The sequence below is a fragment of the Epinephelus fuscoguttatus genome, linkage group LG16 (genome assembly GCF_011397635.1).
Source record: "Epinephelus fuscoguttatus linkage group LG16, E.fuscoguttatus.final_Chr_v1".
NCBI lineage: Eukaryota > Metazoa > Chordata > Actinopteri > Perciformes > Serranidae > Epinephelus > Epinephelus fuscoguttatus.
The window spans coordinates 904011-928472 of record NC_064767.1 but is presented as its reverse complement, the minus strand read 5'-3'; the positions used below and the strand labels follow the sequence as shown (position 1 = coordinate 928472).

Genomic DNA, 24462 nt, shown 5'->3' with positions numbered 1-24462 from the left:
CAACATCCCGTTCGAGTCAGAGAGGGCGGGACTGCCCCCTGCTGGGACACTGCTGTAACTGCAGCCGGTGACGCCTCACGTTAGTGAAGGAGATGTTGAAGCAGCACCGACACTTGACAGACTCAGATATGATCAATAATACATGATGACGTGTTATTATACATGAAACTACCAGCAGGATATAGAGTCATTAAACTGATCAACACATTCATCTGTCAATAATATCATTATGTTACTCTGCACAGTGAGTACTGTAACTGTCATTCCTTTAAGTTTATTTTGAATAGATATTTACTTCTACTTTGAGTAAAACTCTCAACACATGACTTTTCCACGTAACAGAGAATTTCTTATTTATTTTTATTTATTTATTTATTTATTTATTTTGGTGCAAATTAAAACAGTAGTGACTTTCCAGGTACAAAACAGAAGTATAGGACCCACAGAAATGGACAATGTATTAGAATATAAAACACAACAAACCAAAAAAAAAAAAAAAAAAAGGATAATTAATATAATTACTGATGGATTTAGATATGAAATATAAAAGAAAAAAATAAAAAAGATAAAAATAAAAATGAATAAATAACAATTACCTGATAAAAAATAATAATACTGCAGGATTTTGAAAAAATAATCAATATGTAGTTGATGATAAGAGAGAAATGAAAAGTAAATTAAAAAAAATAGAATGAGCATAAATAAATATTCAGCTACTGAGTGCTGGATATTCTGTAACAGAGTACCATAAAACTTTTACTGAGATAAGGTTTGAGAGCCCCCGTAAAAATTATGAGCAGTAAATAATATCTTTGATGCATTCTATAAAAAATAAATGAATATATTTATTTACTGATCATATATTTTCATGAAGGTGAACACCTTACACGTTTAAATCTAATCTCATAAAGTTTTTGCAAAACAGTGAACATAAACAAAGAACAGAATAATTGCAACAAAAACACCCAAAGGAAAATGTGTAGTTGAAGGATGAGAGAGCTGAACAGTATTAATCAGAGATAATGTTAATATTTCAATCACATTAATAAACAACACTCGTTTCTCATCAGTTTTTGTTTATATTTAGTAAAAACATGAAATATATTATTATACAGTATTTATTTATTTATTGATCAAAGCAGTTAAAGCGTTTATAAAATCAATAAATATAAAAGTGTCATTATAAACAGAGGGTCAATGACAAACACGAGAATCTCGCGACATCTCCAGCTTCCACGTCGCCTCAGCCTCTGTGACGTCATCACGTGCCGTGCGTGCAGCCCTGTGGAGGCGGAGTCAGAGCTTGTGATGTTTGTAGTTTAGATTCAGCGACACAAACCTCCGAGTTTCACCGTTTCCGTGTAAAATAACCTCCGACAGTGAGCCGAGGGACCGTTCACACACCACAGAGCCGGGACGAACACGGTAAAGTGCCCGGTGAACTGAACGCTGCAGCGGAAAAATGTCTGCGGGCTCCGGGAACAGAAACACGAACACGGAACCGTGGGGCAGCTTCGATGACAACCTCATCCAGGTGAGCTAACATGCTAATCACACAGCTAACGTGCTAATAGAGAAACTATTAGGAGAACCAACTACACAGCTAGCATGCTAACCGGGAGCTAACTTCCCAGCAAGCTAGCTCAGATGCTAACAGGCTGACTGACCTGTCAGACAGGTTTATTAGCAGCAGTTAGCTTAAGATAAGCTAATGAGTGTTTGGCATGACCGGAACTGACGAGCAGCTGAGCAGGTAAACATACAGCACCTCAGTGACGTCATGATACACTGAACCTAATGAAACGTACCTGTATCTGATGACGTCAGACAGGGATGGCAGCGACTGTGTGTGTGTGTGTGTGTGTGTGTGTGTGTGTTATTATTTCAGTGTCTCAGGTCAAAACAGCTCAAAGACTCACTGAAACAGTTTTTCAAATGGAGCTGTTGTTGTGAGAGTGTGTTTGACCTGGCCGTTAACCCTGTGTGTCCCTCAGGGCGGCGGCTCGGCGGTCATCGACATGGAGAACATGGACGACACGTCGGGCTCCAGCTTCGAGGACATGGGAGAGATGCACCAGAGGATGAAGGAGGAGGAGGAGGTGACCGCTGAGGCGGCCGCCACCGAGGACGACGTCACAGAGGACGGAGAGTTTCTGGGCATGAAGGGGTTAAAGGGCCAGCTGGGCCGACAGGTGGCGGACGAGGTGAGGCCAGGTGTGAGGTCAGAGGTTGTGCTTCCTGTCAGCGGCGTCACTGATGTCACTGAGACGGTGTTTCCATCACTGCATAGTTTCAGTTCTTGTCAGTGTACAGACATGTTACATGTCACAGGTGAAGGTGGTCCACACCTGCACGCTTCACCCCGAATATATCTGTGCTGAACAAAACTACCACAACATGATGGGGGCGGAGCCAACAATGATGGGGGCGGAGCCAGCCTGTCCCAGTCTCTACTTTAAGGGACAGTTCAGTTAACCTTTTCCAGCCACCGACAGCAGTTTGGATCATATTCACTACGGGGCTGAAACGATCCCTCGAATAACCCGATCACTATAAAGCCTCGAGGCTTCGTTAAACCCAGCACAAATATACAGCGCACTGTGTGTCACATGGATGGTTGTTTCTGTTGCACGAGCTGCGCAGCCGTAACATGGATGTAGCGTGGTTTGCAAAACGATGGAGGAAGAGAGACAAAAAGAGGAGACACCAAGGAAAAGGACAGGAAGTGTAGAGTGTGGAATCACTGCAGGTTAAAATGAAAACAGTTCAGAGTGTGTTGCAAATCAGAGTTAGCATGCCACAGTAAGACGTCCTCAGTGCTGCAACATCTACGTCAGAAACATCCAGTGTGTGATCGAGGTCACCGACACAACAAGCTACTTAACGTCACGTTTAATTACTGATCGTCAGCTGAGATCACGTATGATCTCTACGTGTGTTATGGTTTTATAACAGCTGATCAATAAGAGAAGTCAGCACGGCGGCTAACGTTAGCTGTGATGTGTCGTGTGTGAGCTGCTAGAGAATACAGCAACACATGGAGACTAAAATGCTGAGGTCAGTGTGTTGAAGCCTGAGCTGCATTCATGTCATTATGTTAGTCACACACACACACACACACACACACACACACACAGCACTCACTCACTCACTCACTCAAACACTCTCAGACACACACAGTAGAAAATGGATCCTAGATGCACAGATGGAGTGCAGCAGGTGTGAGGCACCAACTGACCACAGTGACGGAGTCTGAACTCGCCGTCACAGGAACTTTAAGGATGATAATTATGTCATAAATATCAAGTAAAAAAATGAATTATACTCTGAAGTCACAGAGTCGTACTGTGGCAGCTTTGTGCTAGAGGGCTCCACCATGTTAACTGAGTTTACACACAGCACATGCATCATGTCACCTGTCACAAATGTTAAAGTGCACACTGCAGACAAATGTTGAATTTTGCTGCTCGTCTCTGTCATTTCACACACTGTTATTATTTCTGTTCTCACCCTTCAATAAAGCTAAAGTCATTTAATACAAACATTTCTTATCCGATTAATCACCAGAATAATCAATAGAATACTTGATTACTAAAAGAATCAATAGCTGCAGCCCTGATTCACTGATCGTTACAGACCCACAGAATCATGTCTTCTATGAATATGTAAAGTTTATACATCAAACTAAAGAAGAGACCTTCTGTTTTTATTCTGTCTTATTACATTTCTTTTTATCAACACTTGAGTTTCTGACTTTTCAGTAAAATAAACATTTCAGACAAAAAGCAGAGGAAAAAGCATTTTTGTCAAAGAGTTGTTTTAAAGTACAAAATCAATTTCACATTTACATAATTTGTTTTTTTTCTCATTTCTGTACGTCAGTCTGAACTGTGTAAATAATAATAATAATATTGTCTTTGAGGTGCAGCAGCTGAACACGTCGTCATGTTTAGTGATCGTTCAGTGTTCTGTTGTCTCCTCTGTGGTCGTCTTGTCTGCGTGTCACCGTCATGGAGATCCCGTCTCGTCCCACCAAACTCGTTTGTTTCTTCGTCCAAATCGGATTCAGAGCGTTGATCAAAACAGGAAGTGTCGGCATCTGAGCCCATCAGCGTCTCTACGGCTTCAGAAACCGTAAACTCTTTTGTCGGCGCCGGCATTTTAGTACAGTTCACAAGCTGCTACATCTTCTTCCAGTTTCCATCAGCTCTTCCTCTCTGTTTGTTTTTGGACAGGCCGTGCTGTTCTGTTCCACAAGATGTAAAACAGCGCCCCCTGTCTTATAACAGTGAAAACACGGGTTGACGGAAACAGTGAAGTGGAGCTACAGTCCCAGCTGGACGAGGACATCTAACTGGCCTACTGTCCTTGTCCCAGTATACAAGCACGGGAGGGGAATCCATTTATTGAGCCAAGTATGTGCGACTCCTCTACGATAGGTGGAGATATGCCCCCTTTCAGCTTGTTAGTATTGGACCTTTGGTCACAGACCAGACAATCATCACTGTTGTGTTTTCCTCCCGTCCAACAACACAAACTGTCTGACTGATGGAGGCAGCAGTCGACCAGCAGCAGTCGACCAGCAGCTCCTGAGGTCATTAAGTCACAGTATATCTCAGTGGAGTCTGGAGTTAAAGAGAGCGATGTAACAGCTTCAGTTTCCTGTTGGAAATCACATCTGACATGACGCAGTGAAAATACTCTCAACATACACAGTACACTTAAACCGATGTCTTAGGTGTGTTAAACGTGTTGTGTTGGCGCCTCGCCCTCCGCAGCACAGCTCCAGTGTCCTCCTGACAGCTGCTGCACCTCAAAACATCCAGACTGTCCCTGTAAAATATTTAAAGCTTTCTGACCTGAACAGGTGTGTGAAGTGTCACAGAGTTTAACCTGAGTCTCACCTGTGTGATGCGTTCAGGTGTGGCAGGCGGGGAAGCGCCAGGCCTCCAGAGCCTTCAACCTGTACGCCAACATCGACATCCTGCGGCCGTACTTTGATGTGGAGCCGGTGCAGGTCCGCAGCAGGTGAGACACTTCCTGTTTCCTGTCAGCTGTTTCCCGCTCAGCCTGACGCTAACAGATGCTAACGGATGCTAACTGTCTCCTCTCAGGCTGATCGAGTCCATGATACCTGTCCGCATGATCAACTTCCCCCAGGTACAAGCTTCTACTTCCTGTTTCCCATCAGGTTCAGCCTGACACACCTACACACACACACACACACGCACACACACACACACACACAGTTTTATAATCCGGTTCAGTTGACAGGATTTTCACAATAAGAGTGTTGTGACAGTGTGTACTTCCTGTGTGTAGAAGATCGCAGGTGAGCTGTACGGCCCGCTGATGCTCGTCTTCACTCTGGTGGCCATCCTGCTGCACGGCATGAAGACGTCAGGGACCGTCATCGTAAGAACACACACACACACACACACACACACACACACACACACACACACACCTGAAAACACCTCAACAGCACCCACACTTCCTCTGATGCCACTGTGATGTCACTCCGCAGAGGGAGGGGACCCTGATGGGAACAGCCATAGGAACGTGCTTTGGTTACTGGCTCGGCGTTTCCTCCTTCATCTACTTCCTGGCGTACCTGGTCAACGCTCAGATCACCATGCTGCAGATGCTCTCCCTGCTGGTCAGTCGCAGTACTGCAACTACACACAGCACACACACACACACACACACACACACACACACACAATACACACACACACACACACACACACACACACACACACACACAATACACACACACAAGGTAAGTTTGAAACTACAGTTCCCAGGATGCTTTGGGAGGTGTAAACAGGAAGTAAAGTGTTGCTGTGTGTGTTTGTCTACATGCTGTCTGACTGTCACTGGATAACTCTGATAATGTAGGAAACTCCTCACTGACATCACTTCCTGTCTGGTCACCAGGGTTACGGTCTGTTTGGTCACTGCATCGTCCTCTTCGTCACCTATAACATCCACTTCCACTTCCTGTTCTACATCCTGTGGCTGCTGTTTGGAGGACTGTCCACCCTGCGCATGGTGAGGACTACGTTTCCCATCAGCCCCTCTGTTGTCCCTCCAGCTGTGAGCTCACCTGGTCTGTGTGTCTCCCGACAGGTGGCGGCTCTGCTGTCTCGTACAGTGGGTCAGACTCCTCGCCTCCTCCTCTGCGGGACGCTGTCTCTGCTCCACATGCTCTTCCTGCTCTACCTGCACTTCGCCTACCACAAGATCGTCGAAGGTCAGATGCCGCGTCTTGACATCATTTTCTAAGGTCACATGACCGGGGTTCACCTGCTACCTCACCGTCGGCGCCATGTTGGAGAGGGCCAGACTCGACTGTACACAAAGACAGGAAACAGGAAGTGCAGATGAAAATCACTGTTAGGTTTATATTTATCAACTGATTCCAGTCAGTCGTTTTTTATGACTCCACAATGACGATGTTTCCAGGTTGTCCGTCCATCTGTCCGTCCGTCCGTCTGTCCCCTCCTTGTGAACACGATGTCTCAAGAACATAAAAACAACTTGTTGCAGTAGGTTTTGAAATATAAACGTTAAAGCACTTTATATCCAGGAAATCTGCAGCTTCCCTGTTTACTGTCTTGGTTTACAGGCAGGTCTCACCCTCGCCAATATGGCGGTTGACGTATGATGCAGCAGCCAATAGATACAGTAGGTACTAATGGAAACGCCCACAAAACATCACATCTTCTTACGACAAGGTGGAAAACAGAGCATATATCTTACTGACTTTATTTTTCAACCTGGAATCTGTTATGAATAATCTGGGTTACAAACTGCGACCACACACCAGCTGTATCTATGAGTTTATGAATCTGTAGTTTTTGACATCAGAGTGAGACTTCCTGTCTGTGTTTTGGCGTCAGAGTGAGACTTCCTGTCTGTGTTTCAGGGCTGCTGGACTCTTTGGAAGGACCCAACATGGCGCCCATGCAGCGGGTGGCCAGAGACGTACCTGAGCTGACACTGAACGCCTCATTGAGGACCCTGGGGCCCCTGCTGAGGGCTCGCTGAGGCCCCCAACACAGACACATCTCTTTCTGTCAGAACCTTCAAGTTAAAAGTTGATCTCTTTCTCTGTACATTTTTTATTCTTTCTGAGTGTCTGTAATATTTTGGGTTGTTGACATGTATTTATAGTTTCTGTACAGACTCTAATAAACTATGGGATGGACAGTGTGTGACTCTGTGGATATACACACTCAGTGACATGAGTTTAAATGACTACTGTCAGTTTTCTCTTCTCAGCGCAGGTCCTCATTAGTTTACACTTATTATAATTTTATTGTTTATGCACATCATGATTACTTTACATGATCATGTTATTAATAGCATTTTATTGTTATCACATTTATTATATTATTAATAATAATGATACTTTATTCATTTTAACACTAACAGCTGCAGACTTTTACTTTGAAATGTTATTTAGATGGCGGGTTTCTTCACCCACAGCTCAGTCTGTCAGGTAGTCCCGCCCCTTCCTCCCTGGCCACCACCTCCTGGTTCATCCAATCAGAGGCCGAGGAGTCAACAGACATCTGACATTCAGCCAATCAGAGCGGAGACAGAAGAATGTGCCGACAGCGGTGTTCCTGCGAGACCGGACTCAGGGCAGCACGGCCCTGACGACACCGTGTAAAGCTCCTCATTTGCCTGGAGCGCGGGAAGACTTGGCGCGGACACACAGCCGAGACAGGAAGTGGACACACCGAGCTGCTGTGACCATGAAGGTTTATTTCTGCGGGAGTATCCGCGGCGGCAGAGACGACGTGCACGTGTACCGGAGGATCGTTCAGAAGCTGCAGAGCTACGGGACCGTCCTGACCGAGCACGTGAGCAGCCCCGAGCTCACCGACAGAGGTCAGAGGTCACACACACACACACACACACACACACACACACACGGTACTACAGTCTGTGCAGTACTCAGAGGTGGACTGGTACTGAACTAAAACTGACCCGAGTGTTTGTGTTCTCTGCACCTCCTCCTCCTCCTGCACCTCCTGCACCTCCTCCGTCTTCACACACATGCCGAACTGTAGCAGGCTCGTTGCTGTTGCTGTCACCGCGGTGTCAGATTCATAAACAGTGTTCAGCTCTTATTTTAACGCCTGTAAAATTTAAATGGTTCGTCATCACGCTGTGTCGCGGTTCTCAGTTTGCGCGCGCGTTCGTTTAAACACTCAAACTGCTTAAATTGGCAGATTTTCAAATGGAGTCTGGTGAAACTGTTTGAGGACCGTGAGTATAAATTTAAGCTCTGGTTTAATGTTTAATCAGTTCACCTGAGTGCACGGGTCAAATACAGCCACACTGAAATGGGAATAGTTGAGACTCAGTGGCAGACAGCGTTCAGTAGCATGAGGGAAATGAACAAAGATGAGAAGCAGCTGTGTTTAAAGAACTCATGACACTTGACAGTAAACTGACTCTGAGTGAAGAAGATGAATAAATCACTTGCAGTGCACGCTGCAGGAGACGTACATGAATAAACCTAAAGGAGCGTCAGGTCCAGAGCCCGGTGGATTGATTGAGGAGAATTAGGGCTGGGCGGTATGACAGAATTTTCATATCACGGTTTTAAGAAAAAATCATATCGGTTTCACGGTATTTTGCTCAGGTTTGGCCAACTTGACATGCTGCTGTGTTGTGCTGTGGCCTATTCAAGTGCTGTTATTTACCTGACAACGCCTGAACACAACACACGCTCTGCTCCGTTCATTTGGGCTCCACTGACTGCGTACGGAAGCGACACGTAGAGAAGCCAGCGGGGTTGTTTACCGTTTGCTGAGCCGAGAGGCTGCATGTAGGCTGCATGAAATGTTAAAGCATTTTCCACCTAAGTTATTACATATATTTGAGTAATCTACAAGTTTACTGTACTGTTTGTCATCTACTCGCTTTCAAATGTCCGCCACAGACATTTACACAATGTCACGGATAAACATGGGTAAATGCATGAAAAAAAAATCATCACATATCACCTCTGATGATGGTTTATTCATTTAAAAACACATTGTGCTCGTTTAGCACACTATTTCATATAGTTTTTATCTGCTGGAGGGTCGTGTAGGGGGGTGTAGCGCGACAAAAATAGAAGAGCCGCGTAAAATAGAGAGTTGTCGCGCGACAGACGGGGGTTGTCGCGCCGCTCCCATTGCCGTAATTACAGCCGCCGGCTGTAATTGATTAACAGGGGGGCGAGCTGCTACGGGACTCGCGCTGCAGACGTGTTGCGCCACTAACGTGCCCGGTGGAGCCCGGGCCGTAACTGTCTCGGACTTGGGACGGGTCGTCTTCGGTCAGGAAAATGTGGTCCGAGTCGCGCTCTAGTGTGCTCAGCTGTGTGTGTGCGCGCATCGGGGCGAAACTCCACCGTGTGCGGTACAGAGGGCAGAGGAGAACTGTAAAGGGCGTTGTGCCGCTGCTAGCTGCATTCAGGGAAACACTGCTCTTTTTACGAGTTCTTCTCGGTCATCGTGAACAGTTGCTTTGCTTTCAGGACTCTCCGGCAGCCATTCTCGCCTCTAAACTTTTCTATGCTCTCACTCTCGCCCGCTCAAGTGTGCCTGTGGTGTGCAGCGGTGAAATGGGTCCCCGCTGAAACACTTTCCTGCCGCGCACGCTCTGGACGTTGTTGGGGCTATTCACCTGTATTGCAGTGTATGAAAAATTCATATCATAACGAAAATAAATACTGGTTTTCGGTACGAACCGGTATACCGCCCAGCCCTAAGGAGAATATAATTCAGTGTGCAGTGTAATGACTGACGGCCAGGACCAGGACACGGGACAAGTTTCCAGTTCACACAGTAACCTTATAACTGTTGCACTGAGAGCAAAGTGCCTCGTCTGTCTGCGACGAGAGAAATAATCTGATTCCTGTTGTTGATGAAACCTTTACACAAGTGTGTGATGAGGAGCTGAGAGTCACAGCGTCTGACTGTGCAATAAAAAAGATGGCGTCACCAGGACCAGATGGTCCAACAGCCAGTCTCTGTATTGTTGCAGGCTGTAAGAGATGTGTTAACTCATGGTTTGACAGAACTGATGCCAACAGCTGGAAAAGATGAGACCTTTAGACCTTGAACACTGCTGAACACAGAACTCTTATTGATTACAGTCACTTAATACAGGAGGATGGATTTATGTTGTTTTTAGATTTCCATAAAGCACGTGATTCGGCCCGTTAGCTTAGCAAACACACGGCTAATGCTGGTAAAGGAAGTGACGTATTTGTCCTTTCAAACAGCTACTGTCACACCGGGACACTTTATCATTATTGTTGTTGTTGTTGTTGTTGTTGTTTTATCATTATTATTATTATTATTATTATTATTATTATTACTGATTTTTTGTCCTGATCTGTTTTTACTTTGTTGTTATTTGTAGTAGCAGTACGTGAATTTTATTACTATTATTATTATTATCATTATTATACAGTGATACAGTGATGATAATGAATAAAGGCGTGTGTGAGGACATAAAATAATAATAATAATAATAATGGTAACAGTAAATCATTACAATAATGAAAACACAAAAACAACAATTATAATAAAATTCACATACTGCTACTACAAACAATAAAAATAAAGTAAAAACAAATGTGTGGAAAAAAATCAGTAATGATAATAAACCAATAATCACAATAATAACATTAAAATGATAATAATAATAATAATAATAATAAATATAGTCACAATGATAATAAAGTTAAGCAGATAAATACAAACAGGAAAAAAGTATTGACTGTTTTTGAAGTGTCTGAACAGATTGATCAGTTTGGTTTGATGATGTGAAACGATCAATAAATCAATTAGAATCTATTCATCTATCATATCTGTCCTCTACCTGTCAAAGATCATGTTCATGTGAATGAGCTGCTGAGATTTAATTTGACACCACAGAAGAAGAAGGCAGGTGTGTGTGTGTGTGTGTGTGTGTGTGTATGTGTGTGTATGTGTGTGTGTGATGTCACTGAGCTGCTGTGCTGTGATTGGACAGGAGAGGACGCCACAGCAGCAGGAGACAGATTCATCCATGACCGAGACGTGGACTGGCTGCAACAGTCTGACGGTAATTAACTCTTCATTGATTATTGATTATCGGAGGGCAGGTTGACCCTGAGCAGCGTCTGAAGGCAGGCGTGTGTGTGTGTGTGTGTGTGAGACCTCTGACCTCTGACCTGTGTGTGTGTGTGCAGTGGTGGTGGCGGAGGTGACGCAGCCGTCTCTGGGCGTCGGCTACGAGCTCGGCCGAGCTGTCGCGATGAAGAAAAGGATCTTCTGTCTGTTCAGACCATCGTCAGGACGACGTGAGGACACTTCCTGTCTCCTTCCTTACTTTCCTAACCTCACTCTGGCTGCATCCTATTTCCCCCCCGTCTCCTTGTCTCCTTGTTTCCTTTACTTGTGTCTTTTCCTCGTGTGTCCTTCTGAGGAGACGTTTCAGATAAATTAGTTCAGGTCAGCGTTTCGTCTTGTGTCGTGTCGTTTAGACGAGTAAATCCAATCTCAGACACATCAGAGGAACAGATGTTTAACTTTGTTTCTAAAAACCTTTATTCTGAAAGGTGTACAGGAAGTTGGTTATTTCAAAAAAATAAAAGACTTATTTTAACGTTAAGTTTTTCACATAGTTTTGGAGTATAAATAAACACGTTAATATAAATCCACAGTTGAAACTGCAGCAGTGTGTTTACTGAACGTACCTGAGGTTGTCGTGTTGTCTGTCCTCCACTTCCTGTCTCTCTGCAGGTCTGTCGGCGATGATCCGCGGTGCCGAGGACGGCGACCTCTTCGTGGTGAAAGATTACAGCGAGGACGAGGCGGAGAACGTTCTGGAAGAGTTCTTCAACAACCTGAAGAGAAGCTGAAAAACGTCAGAACTTTGTTTAAGTGTCTTCAAAATAAAGTCGATAAAAGACGAACATGTTTCACTTCCTGTTTTCATCTGAAGAGTTAAATCAAACTGATCAATAACGTTCAGGATTGATTGATTATACTTATTCTTTTTTTGTTTTTTTAAACTTTGTCTGAATTTAAAGCTTTAATATTCATATCTGAATTCATGAACACTGATCTGATGATATTCATATTAAAATACTGACACGTTTCACTTCCTGTGATCATCATGTTCCTCTGAATGTTAACAAACTGGAGGATGTGACATCATCAGGTGTCCAGCAGGTGGCAGCGCAGCTCAGAGTTCAAAATGGCCTCAGATACACGTTCCGTCCTGGTTCCTTCATGTAACTCTGAACAGGGTTAGATGAAGGAACCAAAGATCTTCTTTAATCTGAGGTGAGAGCTGTGATGACATCAGTGGGCGTGTCTTATTCTGCAGACGCAGAGGAGACGAGAGAACTCATTGGACAAGAAGAGCCCACAGTGTTCTCAGTGACGGTTCAGGACCCAGAGCTCATTAAGTGGAACAGAGGGTAGTAAAGACTCTGAACTCACCTGAGACGACACAAAGTGGTTCTATGAAGAACCTCCAAGGTTCTGCAGGAACACCTCATGTGGGCTGTTCTAGACGAGCACAGAGACGTGAGATATAAAGAAGGGTTCCATCAGTAGATCCTAAGAAAAGAAAGCCATCCTGACCACAGAACACAGAGGATCTCCAGGAACCTTACAGAACCATAAAGGAACGTAAATATCCAGTTTAATTCTGGCTCTGAAGAGCGATGAGCCTGAAAGAACCCCAATGAACCAGTGTGGTTATTTAGTGGTCCTGACACAAACCCTCCAGAGAGGCTGGGGAACCAAGAAGAACCCTGAAAAGCCCCGAATCTGCAGGACGTCTCAGAACCAGCATGGTACCTGCAGGTTCTGCACCGACTGGATCAGGCTGTCGGCAGATGATTTTTTTTTCATATACTTTATTAAGGTGGCACCTGGGTTGGGAACCGGAGGGTCGCCTGTTCGAGTCCCCGTCTGGACCAAATATGGAGCGTGGACTGGTGGCTGGAGAGGTGCCAGTTCACCTCCTGGGCACCTCCTGAGGTGCCCTTGAGCAAGAGCCCCCCAGCTGACCATGGCAGCTGCTCACTGACATCTCTCCACTTTGTGCATGTGTGCGTGTGTGTGTTAATGACACAAACAAAGGAGTGAAAAAAATTGAATTTCAATACTAAAGTATTTCTTATTATTTTATATTTGATGTTTTCAATAAAGTGTATAAAATTAAAAAATTAATCCTGAGGGGAAATTCAATTGACAGCCGCTGTGACATCATCAGGACGGGGTGGCGCCCTCTGACAGAGCAGCTGCAGATCATCAAGACGAAAAAAACCGAAAAAAATTCATGATTCATTGATTATAAATAATTCACAGAGCAGGTCTATCAATATCAGCTGTTGCTAGGCAACAGGACACACACACACACACACACACACAGGTAATTATCACATCGCTCATCAGAGTTAATGAACCTATCTGAGCAGCTGTGTGTGTGTGTGTGTGTAGTGACAGCGTTCATCAATATTAATGATGTCATTCAATCAGAAGCTGATCAGGTGACACACACACACACACACACACACACACACACACACACACCTGAGAGGTGCTGCAGGAAAAAACAAAGACTTTCAAAATAAAAGCATCAACAGGAAGTGGGACTCACCTGGCTGTGAATAAAGGGGGCGGAGCTACGTTTAAAATATTTTATTTGTTTTAAAATATACATCGTTTACAAATTCAGAAAATAAAATCGTTAGTAGAGTTTAACAGTCTTTTTTTTCTTCATCTTTTTTTTTTAGTATAATTTCCCAACAGGAAGTGAAACAAACAATCAGAGCAGGAAAAACTCGCTGAGACGAGGAGAGGAAACAGTTCAGGTGAACCCACACCTGGGGTCAGAGGTCAACAAGCTGAGAGTGAGTGACAGCACCTGTGGGGGCGGGGCTACAATCAAAGTTCAGCTCCGAACATCCAACAATGGTTCCTCTGGCTCCGCCTCTCAGTTTGTTACAAAGGTTACACATTACATTTGTCCTCAGGTGTCTTCAGGTGAGTCCACGTTGTCCAGAGAGGACACAGCCATCCCCGGCGGCCATGTTGGACGTCCTGCCAGTTTGTGTTTCGAGTCTCAGAAGAAGAACAGAAACTCTTTTTTTCCCCCATTTGATTGATTTTGAGTTTGGCTAACGTTAGCTTGTTAGCCAGCTAACCAGCAAAAATCTGGTTAGCACACAAGCTAACACAGCCAGGGAGCTAATAACATGTTAGCATTAGCACTGGTGTCTTTTTTTCTTAACAGGTCTAGCTAGTTAGCTAACAGTTTGCTCAGGTGCTTCATTTTCTGTTGGCTTTAAATATAAATTCAGACCAAGTGTTTTCTGACACAGCGTTCATGTCACGTAGGAGATTTAAATTAAGACTGAAGAATGTGAAATAATAAAACAATAACCTAATAACAACATCTGACGAACCTCAGATTACCACAAATCCATATTTAAACTGATGCTAATGTTGACATGAATCTAAATATGAAATACGTAAGCTAATGCTAACTTGAGGTAAATGTGTTTGCTTTTTTGCACTAAATATTCTCTATTTAGAATATTTAGTAGTTATTGAAGCAAACACACATACATGTTAGCACTGTTCTAAATATTAGCCCATGTTTGGAATATTTAGCGCTACAATTACCGCTTCATAGCTCCCACACATACCGTTCTTCATCTTTAGTCTAAATACAGACTATTTAACGTTAAATATGGAGTATTCAGTATTAAATTTTTATTTTTAGAAGTCAGATATTCACGTTTTTGCTTTGAATATTTCATGTTAGCATGAGTCCGAATTTAAATTAATGCTAATGTTAACATAAGGCTAAATTTGAAATATGTCAGCTAATGCTAACGTGAGGCATGTGTATTTGCTTTCATATTCAGTGTTAAATATGCCATATTTAGTAATACATGAAACAAACATATACATATTAGCACTGTTCTAAATATTAGTCCATGTTAAGGATATTTAGCGCTAAGTAACACCCACACATACCGTTCTTTATCTTAAAGTCTTAACAGAATATTTAACATTAAATGTTAATATTTTAAAGTCAAATATTCACGTATTTTTACTTTTAATGTATCATGTTAACATGAGTCCATATTTAAACTTAAGCTAACGTGAGGCGTGTGTGTTTGCTCTTTTGGCATTAAATATTCCAAACTTTGAATATTTAGCGATGAATAAAAAAAAAGCAAGCGGGTGTAAGTCTGAACAGACACACTAAGGACATCTGGAGTATTTATAAGTGCTAACATGACGTGTACGATTTTGTATTTAGCACTAAATACTTAAGAGTATTTAGTGCTACATTTAGCGCTCATTAGCTCACACACATACTTCACTTCAGCTGAGGTTGAAATATTTTTGTCTTTAGGAGTCAATTATTCAGAAAAATGTGAATTTATATTTATGTAATGTAATTATGATTTGAATGTGATGATTAATCACAAAGAGAACGTGTTTGCTTCATCATCTCTGAAAATATTGCACATTAGCATCAGTCTAAACTCGGGAAATTTAGTAGTCGGATTTAGTGAACCTTTCAGAATAAGAGCTGTAATTACATTTTAAATGTCGAATGACAGTGAACTCCCGTCTGACATGAAGGGACAAAAAGTGAGACGACACATGAAGAAGAGACGTGACAGTAAAATCATCATCATCAAACAGCAGTTTAACCCTCCGCCCTCCTGATGCATGCTGGGACACAGACTTTAAACTGACTTCAGATCAGCAGAGAAACAGACCACGCTGTCATCTTGTGTCACTTCCTGTATTTTATTGTGAAAATAAATTGTTTCAGAAACAGTTTATCACGAGGTCACGACGTTTTATTATTCAGCCTCTATAAAAGGTTAATAAGCTCCAACTAATGTCTTTATTAATGTTAATAAACTGTTTATTAACTCTAATGTCTTTAGAATCAGAATCAGAAATACTTTACTGATCCAAGAGGGGAAATTATTTATGTTACAGGTGCTCCTTGCAAGAGAGGAAAGATACGTGAAAATATAAGAAATTTAAACAGTAGTATTAACAAATATATAGTTAAATAAACAGAAATTATTAACAACTAAACTTAAACTTAAACAATTAAAATTAAATTTATTAGTGTTACTAAACTGTTTATTAACACTAATGTCTTTATTAGTGTTAATAAATTGTTGCTGCTATTAATGCTTCAGAGTCGTTATTAACCCTTAATAAGAACTAAGGTTAAGTTGAGGTTTCTAATAAGACGAGGAGACTGCAGTAACACATTTACTGTTAACATGAATAACCTGCAGCTCTAAACGCTATTAAGTCATTAATTATTATTAAAATTAAATCTGCAGTAATACATGTTAATAACACATTAATAAAGCATATAATAACATGAATAATCTGCAGGTACGTTAATCGGACATTATCAGGCACTGATGACTGAAGTGAAGAGACGTAAATAATGTTCTTTGTACTTTCTAATAAACCAACAGCATCGCCGCTGTCGACGTTCGTAAGTCGTTAATAAAAGGTCATTAATGATCAGTAATGTTACTGCAGGCGGCCCTGCAGAGATAAGAAGAGCTTTCAGCTGTGCCACATGGTCTTCATCAGCAGCGTGAGCGTCACGTTTGTCAGTGGAGGAACGACATGACCTGATGAAGATCATGGTGATTTTAATCAGGAGTATCATCAGAGCTGAAAAGAGGAGGAGGCAGAAGAGGAGGAGAAGGAGGAGGAGGAGGAGGAGAGAAGAGTGTGACAGAGGAAAGACAAAAGAAAAGGAGGAGGAAATGGTGGACAGAGGATGAAGACATGGAGGAAAGAAAGATGAGGAAGATGAGAAGAAGTGAGGGAGGAAGAAAAAAGTAGGAAAAAGGAGGAGGAGGAGGAGGAGGAGGAGGGTGACCTTGGCTGAGACAAGGCAGCAGGTCGACGTCTCCAATTATATTCATGAAGAAGAAGAGTCATTAAAGTTGTACGAGTCCAGATGTAACGTCTATTTATACCCAGAGTGCATCACTCCAACACACACACACACACACACACACACACACACACACACACACTTTCTCTCTCTCTGACTTCCTGTTCTCTCTTCGTCTCCTGAACATCTGATGACTCGTATGAAATATTAAACACTTACATTTACACATTTACACACACACACACACACACACACACTAACACACTCTAACACACTCTAACACACTCTAACACACTTTAAAGTATTAGCGACCCATTTCTGACGATAATAAAACGTTAATAATTTAATGCAGCCGCTCGTTCTGCTGATAATTACAGCCGAGGACGAAGAACCAGGAGGAGGAAGAGGAGGGGGAGAAGGAAGAGAGGAAGACAGGGAGGAGAGAAGAGGAGGAGAGGAGGCAGATGGGGAGGAGAGAGGAAAGGACCAGGAGGAGGAAGAGCAGGAGGATGGTGTGTTTGTGTTTGTGTAACTTTCTGGCGTCACACAGAAGAAAATGTTTTTAAATAATTTATCAGCTGAGAACAAACAGGCTGCAGTTTAAGGAGCAAACCGCCATCCTCCATGTTTAATTTACATTCAACACACACACACACAGGTTTTTAGTTACCTGTGTGATCTGAATATTTAAACTCTCGCTGCAATCCAGGCTGCAGCTAACTTAGCTTAGCACAAACACTGTGGGCAAAGGGAAACTGTTAGCCTGGTTAGCTCGACCGTGACCTAACTATAACTAACGCCTCGCGGTCGTGTCGCAGTTCCAGTCTCCATCCATGTCAGTGAAAACATGGATGCTTCACACACAGAAGATCTATACAATCAGCACAGGTTCAAGATTAGAGTCACCAATTCAGTATCTGACCAAATGTCTCCCCTTCTGTTCCTGAGATATGACGTTAAAACATGATGATGTCACAGTCAAGCTGACCTTTGACCTTTGACCTTCATTATTTTATCCATCATAATTTGCAGGTGAACTTTTTGAGTTTAAGCCAAAAACATTTTTCATGGAGTCTAAATTCTGATCAGTTCATTCTTGGGCCCACGTGAACGTTTGTGCCAAATTGAAGGAAATTTCTTCCGGCCTACATCTACGAAACTGTAAGGTCATAGCGACCTTTGACTCCAAAAATCTAATCAATTTGACTCAAAATGACTTGTGCCACATTTGAAAAAAATCTCTCATGGTGTTCTTGAAATATCCCGTTCAGGAGGAGGAGCCAGATAAGGACGCAGTGACCTTTGACCCCTAACTTCTAATCAGTTTGTCCTTGACTCATAATGGACGTTTGTGCCAAATTTGAAAATAATTCTCTCAAAGTGTTCTTCAGATACTGTGTTCATACGAACAGGACGGACAGAAGGACATCCTGCAATTATTCTGCCTCCGGCATTAAGTACCTGATTATTTCTGAAGGTGTAAAATATGAAACAATCTGTTTCCTGTTCTGCTCTCCGTCATCAGCTGACATCGTCTGTGTCCCATCATGCACTCTGACAGCAGTGATTGAAGGGTTGTCACATGAAGCCTCAGTCTGGATCAATACTCTGACAGATTATTAATTTGTGCTCTCAAATTAACGGGATTAAAAATATAATTATGATGCTGCCTGCTGTCGGCTTTGAAGACTAAGCGATCAATTAACTGATGATGAATGATCAATACTGATCACAGTACTTTAATACAAACCGATCAATATGTGATCAATACTTTCACCTCCTCTGAGAACACGAAGCACTGCTGAGGAAACAAAGAAAATCTGCTCAGGTTTTAAAACCAGGACTCTGACAGCCTGCAGTCAATCAGTCAATCAATCAATCAATCAATCAATCAATCAATCATCAGTGGATCAATCAGTGATGACGGTGCTCGGTGAGCGTCACAATCAGAGAGCTGTGAGGAAGGCAATGAGCCAACATTCAATCAGCGACACCGCACAGAAGAAAAACAAACTGAAGGTACGGAAGCTCGCGAGTGCCAGAAACATGGAAAACAAGCTGACGTAGCACAGCGGGTCGCGTTAGCCTCGGACGCTGTTTCAGAGTCTCCTGCTGGAACACCTGGAATAATGCTAAAGCTAACATGCTTATATGTTTCAGTAGTACGCAACTATCAGCTAACAAGTTCACCTCACCGTCATAAGTGCTGCACAGTGATTTAGCTTTAGCTAGCTCACAGGATGGCACGAGGCTAACGGTCACTCTGTCATTAATGTGTTCTGTAAATTACGTTGCTTTTTATAATAAATAGGTGGTTTTATCTTTGCTAATAACATGTTCATGTTAATGTGTATTTTCACACATTTAAATTTTGGGCGAATTTTTTTTTCTACACAACAGTCACTGAGTCAGATCAGGTGATGGTGGAGTCATAAAATCTTGCCGTGACTTTTGTCCTATTGTTTATTATTATTATTATTATTATTATTGTTATTATCATTATTACTATTATTTCAGTCTACAGGGCTGTTCACACTGTGGTGATGTAAAAAGCGTCATCTTACCTAAAAAGTGTCATGTTGCTATAGTAACGCAAAAAGTAGCATGTTACTGTTACGTAAAAAGTGTCATATGGTGGATCGCTCTGTGTTCCTATTGGTCAAAGTGACGTCTGTGACGGGAGAAGTTGCGAATGACCAAAAGGAAATCAAACATGTTAGACTTTCTGTTGGGACGTCCTGAGGCGTCCCAGACCTGCCGTCGGTTGTCGTCTACTGTGACGCACTACACCAGATGAAATCTTGGATTGTCACGTATGACGCTTATTATTGCGACGCCGTACGGCGCCGCGTTGAGCTTTAACCAGACTGATACTGTGTAGTCTCAACCCGACATTAGTGTATAATCAGCTGTGTTTGCGTTCCCTCAGAATGAGACATTTATATCTACACAGGGAGCAGGTCCTCGTCTACAGAGATCAACACGTACCGCCATGTTTCTACAGTAGCTCAGAACGGACAAACCAAACGCTGACTCTAGATAGAGACATTCATGTTTTCTTAATCAGCAGTACCTCCGCTATGAGTGGCGTCGTAAAAGCACTGAGGAGGAGACATCTGCTGATAATTCAGCTCCTGAACGCTGAAGGAATTCTAACCGGGAGACGTTCAGCTGGTTGTAACCTGTGATGCTCACCGCCAGACGCCACTAAAACGTACGTACTGCTCCTTTAAAACTCAAACTAAATGATCAAACATTAGTCCAGGGGTGCGACGGCTGATGACCTGATTTCTCCTGATTTTAACCGCCTCTCCAACTATTTTTATTTTGTCAGGACACCAGTTTATATCTTTCAAAATAAAAGTCATTTTCAGTGCCCACCCATGTTTCTGGAACTAACGGGCTTCCGTAGCAGCGTGAGAACGTCCGAACATAAAAACAACAAAACAAATCAAACATAAACATAATAAAATAATCTCTTAATAATGGATCTATACCCCAAAACAAAGACAACAAACAAACAAACAAACTGAATGGTTACATTCCAGGTGGGACAAGCTCCGCCCCCTGGCCCCACCCCCCTGCACGTACAGCGTTAAGGGAGGGGCGGGGGGGTGGAGGTCAGCCAGGGTCAAAGGTTAAACGCCCCGACAGACCAGTCAGGTGACTAAATAAAAACACGCCATGACAGGAAGTGATTAGTGAAGAAAATAAAAGTCTGACCTTCAGCAGGCCCGGCGTCGTACTCGCAACCTCCCAGAAAGAGTGATAGGCACTGAGAGTCCGAGTCCGAGTGTGTGTGTGTGTGTGTGTGTGTGTGTGTGTGTGTGTGTGTGTGTGTGTGCGCACACATCCAGGTGTCTTATATGTTTTCTTCAAAATAAAAGCTCCAGGTCAGGAAACAAGGCAAAGACGTCCAAAAAGTTTTTAGCTTCTTCTTTTTTTTCTTCTTCTCTAACAAACAATCCAAAACACACACACACACACACACACACACACACAGAATGGGTTTTCTAACATTGATTATAATACTGATTACATAATTCAGAATTTAATCTAATCAGCCGTCAAACTTTGGGCCGCGTAGTTCATCTTGGTGTACAGACGTCTGATCATGGACTCTATGTGGTCAAAAGTAAGTGGACGCCACCATCAACCAAACCCTGTTCAAGTCTTTGAGGATTTAGAGAAAAACATTTGTATTTATTAATCTAACCATTTAATTAGGACTCGAGCACTAAGCGCAGGCAGCGGCAAGGACCCTCATGAAATTTAAGGAATTCTTATTATTCCGATTTTTATTTGTAGTCTTTGAGCACATTTCTTGGGACGCTCAAAAACTCATGAAACTTTGAATCCTAGGGAACATTGGTTTTAAAGTTTGGGCACTTTGGTTCAACAGCAGCCCCTAATCCCCAACCTTTAACTTTCACGTAGACAAACAGTTTGGCACGCGTATGGAGCGTGCTCAGACGTACAGAAAAGTCTTTTGGAGCCATTCTCTAAACCCAACAGGAAGTCGGCCATTTTGAATTTACTGTGTAACTCTGGTGCATTTCCAGGAGTCGTGCTTTAACGAACTCCTCCCACAGATTTGATCATATCGACTTCAAATTTGGTGTGTACCATCTAAAGATGAAAAGTTATTATAAGCTTGACTTGTTGTCAATCCATGTGACGATGGCGAGCGTCAAACTTCAGTTTTGCCATGAAACAGGAAGTAGTTTAAAACTCCTGCATACATGATCCAATCTTCCCCAGACTTCACAGGATTGATGACAGTCCCGCCCTGAACACATCTACATGTGCTGCTGGGCCGGACAACATACCTGGTCGGGTCCTTAGAGACTGAGCTGACCAGCTCAAAGATGTTTTTACAGACATCTCTGCTCCAGACTGTTGTCCCAGAATGCCTCAAATCCGCCTCTGAGTCACGCTTGAATGACTCCGCCCCAAAGCTCTGACCCCCATCTTCATGAAATGCTTTGAGAGGCTAGTCATGCAGCGTATCAGAACCCTCCTGCCTCCAAACCTTGATCCCCATCAATATGCATATGGTGCAAACAGATCTGCTGAGGACGCTGTATCCAGCGCTCTACATGTGGCACTCACACATCTAGAACAAAAAAATGCACATGTCAGGATGTTATTCATTGATTTCAGCTCCGCATTCAACACCATCACTCCACAACAACTCACAGAGAAGCTGAACACTCTGGGCTTCAACACACCACTCTGCAACTGGATACTGGACTGTGTTACAGGAAAGAGAACATCTCGCAGCATCACACTGAACACCGGCTCCCTCCAGGGCCGTGTGCTCCCCCCGTTCACACTACTGACACATGACTGCTCTGCCAAATCCCCTCCGTCAATCATGGCAACATCCTACAGAGGGACAATAGAAAGCACATGACCCACTGCATCACTGTCTGGTTTGGCAACTGCTCTGCAGCAGATAAGAAAACCCTGCAAAGAGTAGTTAGGGCAGCAGAGAAGATCATCGGCGCCCCACCAGCCCCAGCAGACATCTCCAAAGACAGATGTGTCAGAAAGGCCACAAGCATCAAGCTGGACCCCTCTCACCCGTCCCACCACCTCTCTGTGCTCCTGCCCTCTGGTAGGAGGCTACCACGTATCAGGGCCAGATCCACCAGTGCAACAGTTTCTTCCCTCAGGCCATCAGGGAAATTAACTCCCTCCATTAACCCCTCATTAAGTGACAATAAAACTGAAACTGAACTGAATTAGTGATAAATACAGCGCCCCCTACTGGCAACAGGAAATGATATGTTTTATCTCCTACAAATTTGACCAGATCCACTTAAAATGTGGTCAAAAAAGCCATAAGGCCGGGGTGATGCTTGACTGTGGAAACTGAGTTTTCATCAAAGCCTGTCGCTGCGGCGGCGCAGGTCAACGTTTCGCCAAAACACATGCCTTGACGCACAACAAAGCCTCTTGCCTAAACCCAACAGGAAATCAGCCATTTTGAATTTCCTACGTGTTGTGTTTTAACAAACTTCTCCTGTAGAATCAATCGGATCGACTGCAAAACCAGCGTGTGCCTTATTGGCAACTACTGGCAACAGGAAGTACATATTTTCAGACACGTCCTGACAGCACCAGTTGCAGAGGTGCGAGAGTCCGTTCGTCGCTGCTGCAGCTTTAATTTTACTTTCTGTTCCATCACAGTTAAAATGTGGTTTTAAGTAAATAAATGAGTCACTTTGATCTAATTTTGTTTTCTGCGTCAGTTTTTGAGAAACTCAGTAAAAAAAAAAAGAAAGATTCAGTTGCCTCTTGTATCACAGGACGTCCACAAACTTTTGGCCACAGAGCACGTCAGTGATTTTCAGATTAATGTGATTGATTACCAATAATCAATAAAAATGTGGCGAATGGAAGAAAATAAAAATACTGTTGGAATTTAATTTGATTACATAAAAATAAAAGTTTGATTTTATCATTGTTGAATTTGTGATAAGTTGACGATCAGCTGATTATCAGCTGATCAATCTCACAACTGATCGGTCTGACACACGCGCACGCACACACACACGGAGCTCGGCAGCATACGGTAGAGCATGGCTATATCCTGGATGGGCGTGACCTCTGACCTCTGTGACAGACAAGTCAGTTGCCATGGGAACAGACAGTGTGGAGGAGGCAGGGTCAGTCCAGCAGCGTGCCTTGCTCCTGGGCTCGGGTCAGGCTGTCTTTGCGGTGCAGGTGGTGCACGCCCATCCTCTTCGGGCTCTTCTGTGGACGCTGCGGGGCGGCGGTGGCGGCGAGGGCGGGGTCGTAGTCCAGGAGGCGGGGCGAGATGACGGGCAGGTCGTGGGGGAGAACGTCTCTCTCCTCAGTGGAACTTTCCTCCTCCTCCTCCTCTTCCTCCTCTAACTCCTTCCTATGGGTGTTGGCAGGGCTGGTCGCCACGGTGACCGCCGTGTCCCCGCTGCCACAGTCGTCCTCCAGGTTCATCAGTAGCCTCTCGCCCTCCTCTGTGGAGCCGTCGCCGCCAAAGTGCCCCCTCCTGCCGGGTCGAGGCTCGGTGTCGGTGTCAGTGTCGAGGCTGGAGCCACGGCTCGGCGTCCAGCTCCGCGCCGATGAGCCCTCTTCACCGTCCGAGTACGCTGCTCTGTGGCGGTCAGAAGAGGAGGAAGTCCCGCCCCCTGGCGTCGGCCTCCTCCTCTGTAGCTCCTGAGCCGTCTGACTGCTGAATGCCGTGCGATGAACCATTGAACCGTCGCATGTCGGCGCCATCTTCTCCACAAACATCCGCTGCCAGTTGGCCAGCAGGTCCTCCTCCGAGCTGCCGGAGCTCGCCAGGACGCTGGGGGCCTGAAGGGGAGGGACATTCACATGGTTAATACAACAAACACGTTTTTAAGTTCCCCGTGCTCCGACCACGAAACAGACGTCACTTTGAAGGTCGTTGTTCTTCTTTAATACATGAAATAAGAAACACTTTGAACCACC

General features: G+C 43.7%; 3 protein-coding genes across 3 annotated transcripts in view; 2 read left to right on the top strand and 1 right to left on the bottom strand.

Moving 5' to 3' along the window:
• Positions 1-1280: 1280 nt before the first annotated feature.
• Positions 1281-7220, top strand: yipf3 (Yip1 domain family, member 3). The gene is made up of 9 exons (XM_049601091.1): positions 1281-1534; positions 1995-2204; positions 4922-5028; positions 5115-5160; positions 5323-5415; positions 5528-5659; positions 5941-6054; positions 6133-6256; positions 6932-7220. The coding sequence occupies exons 1-9, from the start codon at positions 1463-1465 to the stop codon at positions 7051-7053; spliced, it is 1020 nt and encodes a 339-aa protein (XP_049457048.1). The 5' UTR covers positions 1281-1462; the 3' UTR covers positions 7054-7220.
• A 358-nt stretch (positions 7221-7578) lies between these two features.
• dnph1 (2'-deoxynucleoside 5'-phosphate N-hydrolase 1) lies at positions 7579-11988 on the top strand. The gene is made up of 4 exons (XM_049601092.1): positions 7579-7902; positions 11050-11121; positions 11249-11359; positions 11802-11988. Exons 1-4 carry the CDS (start codon positions 7767-7769, stop codon positions 11918-11920), a joined length of 438 nt encoding a protein of 145 aa, XP_049457049.1. The 5' UTR covers positions 7579-7766; the 3' UTR covers positions 11921-11988.
• Positions 11989-13700: 1712 nt separating this feature from the next.
• The window catches only part of tjap1 (tight junction associated protein 1 (peripheral)), a 46533-nt gene continuing 35771 nt past the window's right edge, over positions 13701-24462 (bottom strand). Inside the window, exon 11 of the mRNA XM_049601087.1 lies at positions 13701-24324. Coding sequence (XP_049457044.1) covers positions 23656-24324 — 669 coding nt within the window. The 3' untranslated portion in view covers positions 13701-23655. The remainder of the gene's footprint in view (positions 24325-24462) is intronic.

What these genes read in the sequence shown, in the direction of transcription:
- yipf3 (XM_049601091.1), top strand. Translation starts at nt 1,463, where the DNA reads ATGTCTGCGGGCTCCGGGAACAGAAACACGAACACGGAACCGTGGGGC. An exon ending in TCGATGACAACCTCATCCAG is followed by an intron (nt 1,535 to 1,994) that starts GTGAGCTAACAT and finishes TGTGTCCCTCAG; the next exon opens with GGCGGCGGCTCGGCGGTCAT. An exon ending in CCGGTGCAGGTCCGCAGCAG is followed by an intron (nt 5,029 to 5,114) that starts GTGAGACACTTC and finishes GTCTCCTCTCAG; the next exon opens with GCTGATCGAGTCCATGATAC.
- dnph1 (XM_049601092.1), top strand. Translation starts at nt 7,767, where the DNA reads ATGAAGGTTTATTTCTGCGGGAGTATCCGCGGCGGCAGAGACGACGTG. An exon ending in CTGGCTGCAACAGTCTGACG is followed by an intron (nt 11,122 to 11,248) that starts GTAATTAACTCT and finishes GTGTGTGTGCAG; the next exon opens with TGGTGGTGGCGGAGGTGACG. An exon ending in CAGACCATCGTCAGGACGAC is followed by an intron (nt 11,360 to 11,801) that starts GTGAGGACACTT and finishes GTCTCTCTGCAG; the next exon opens with GTCTGTCGGCGATGATCCGC.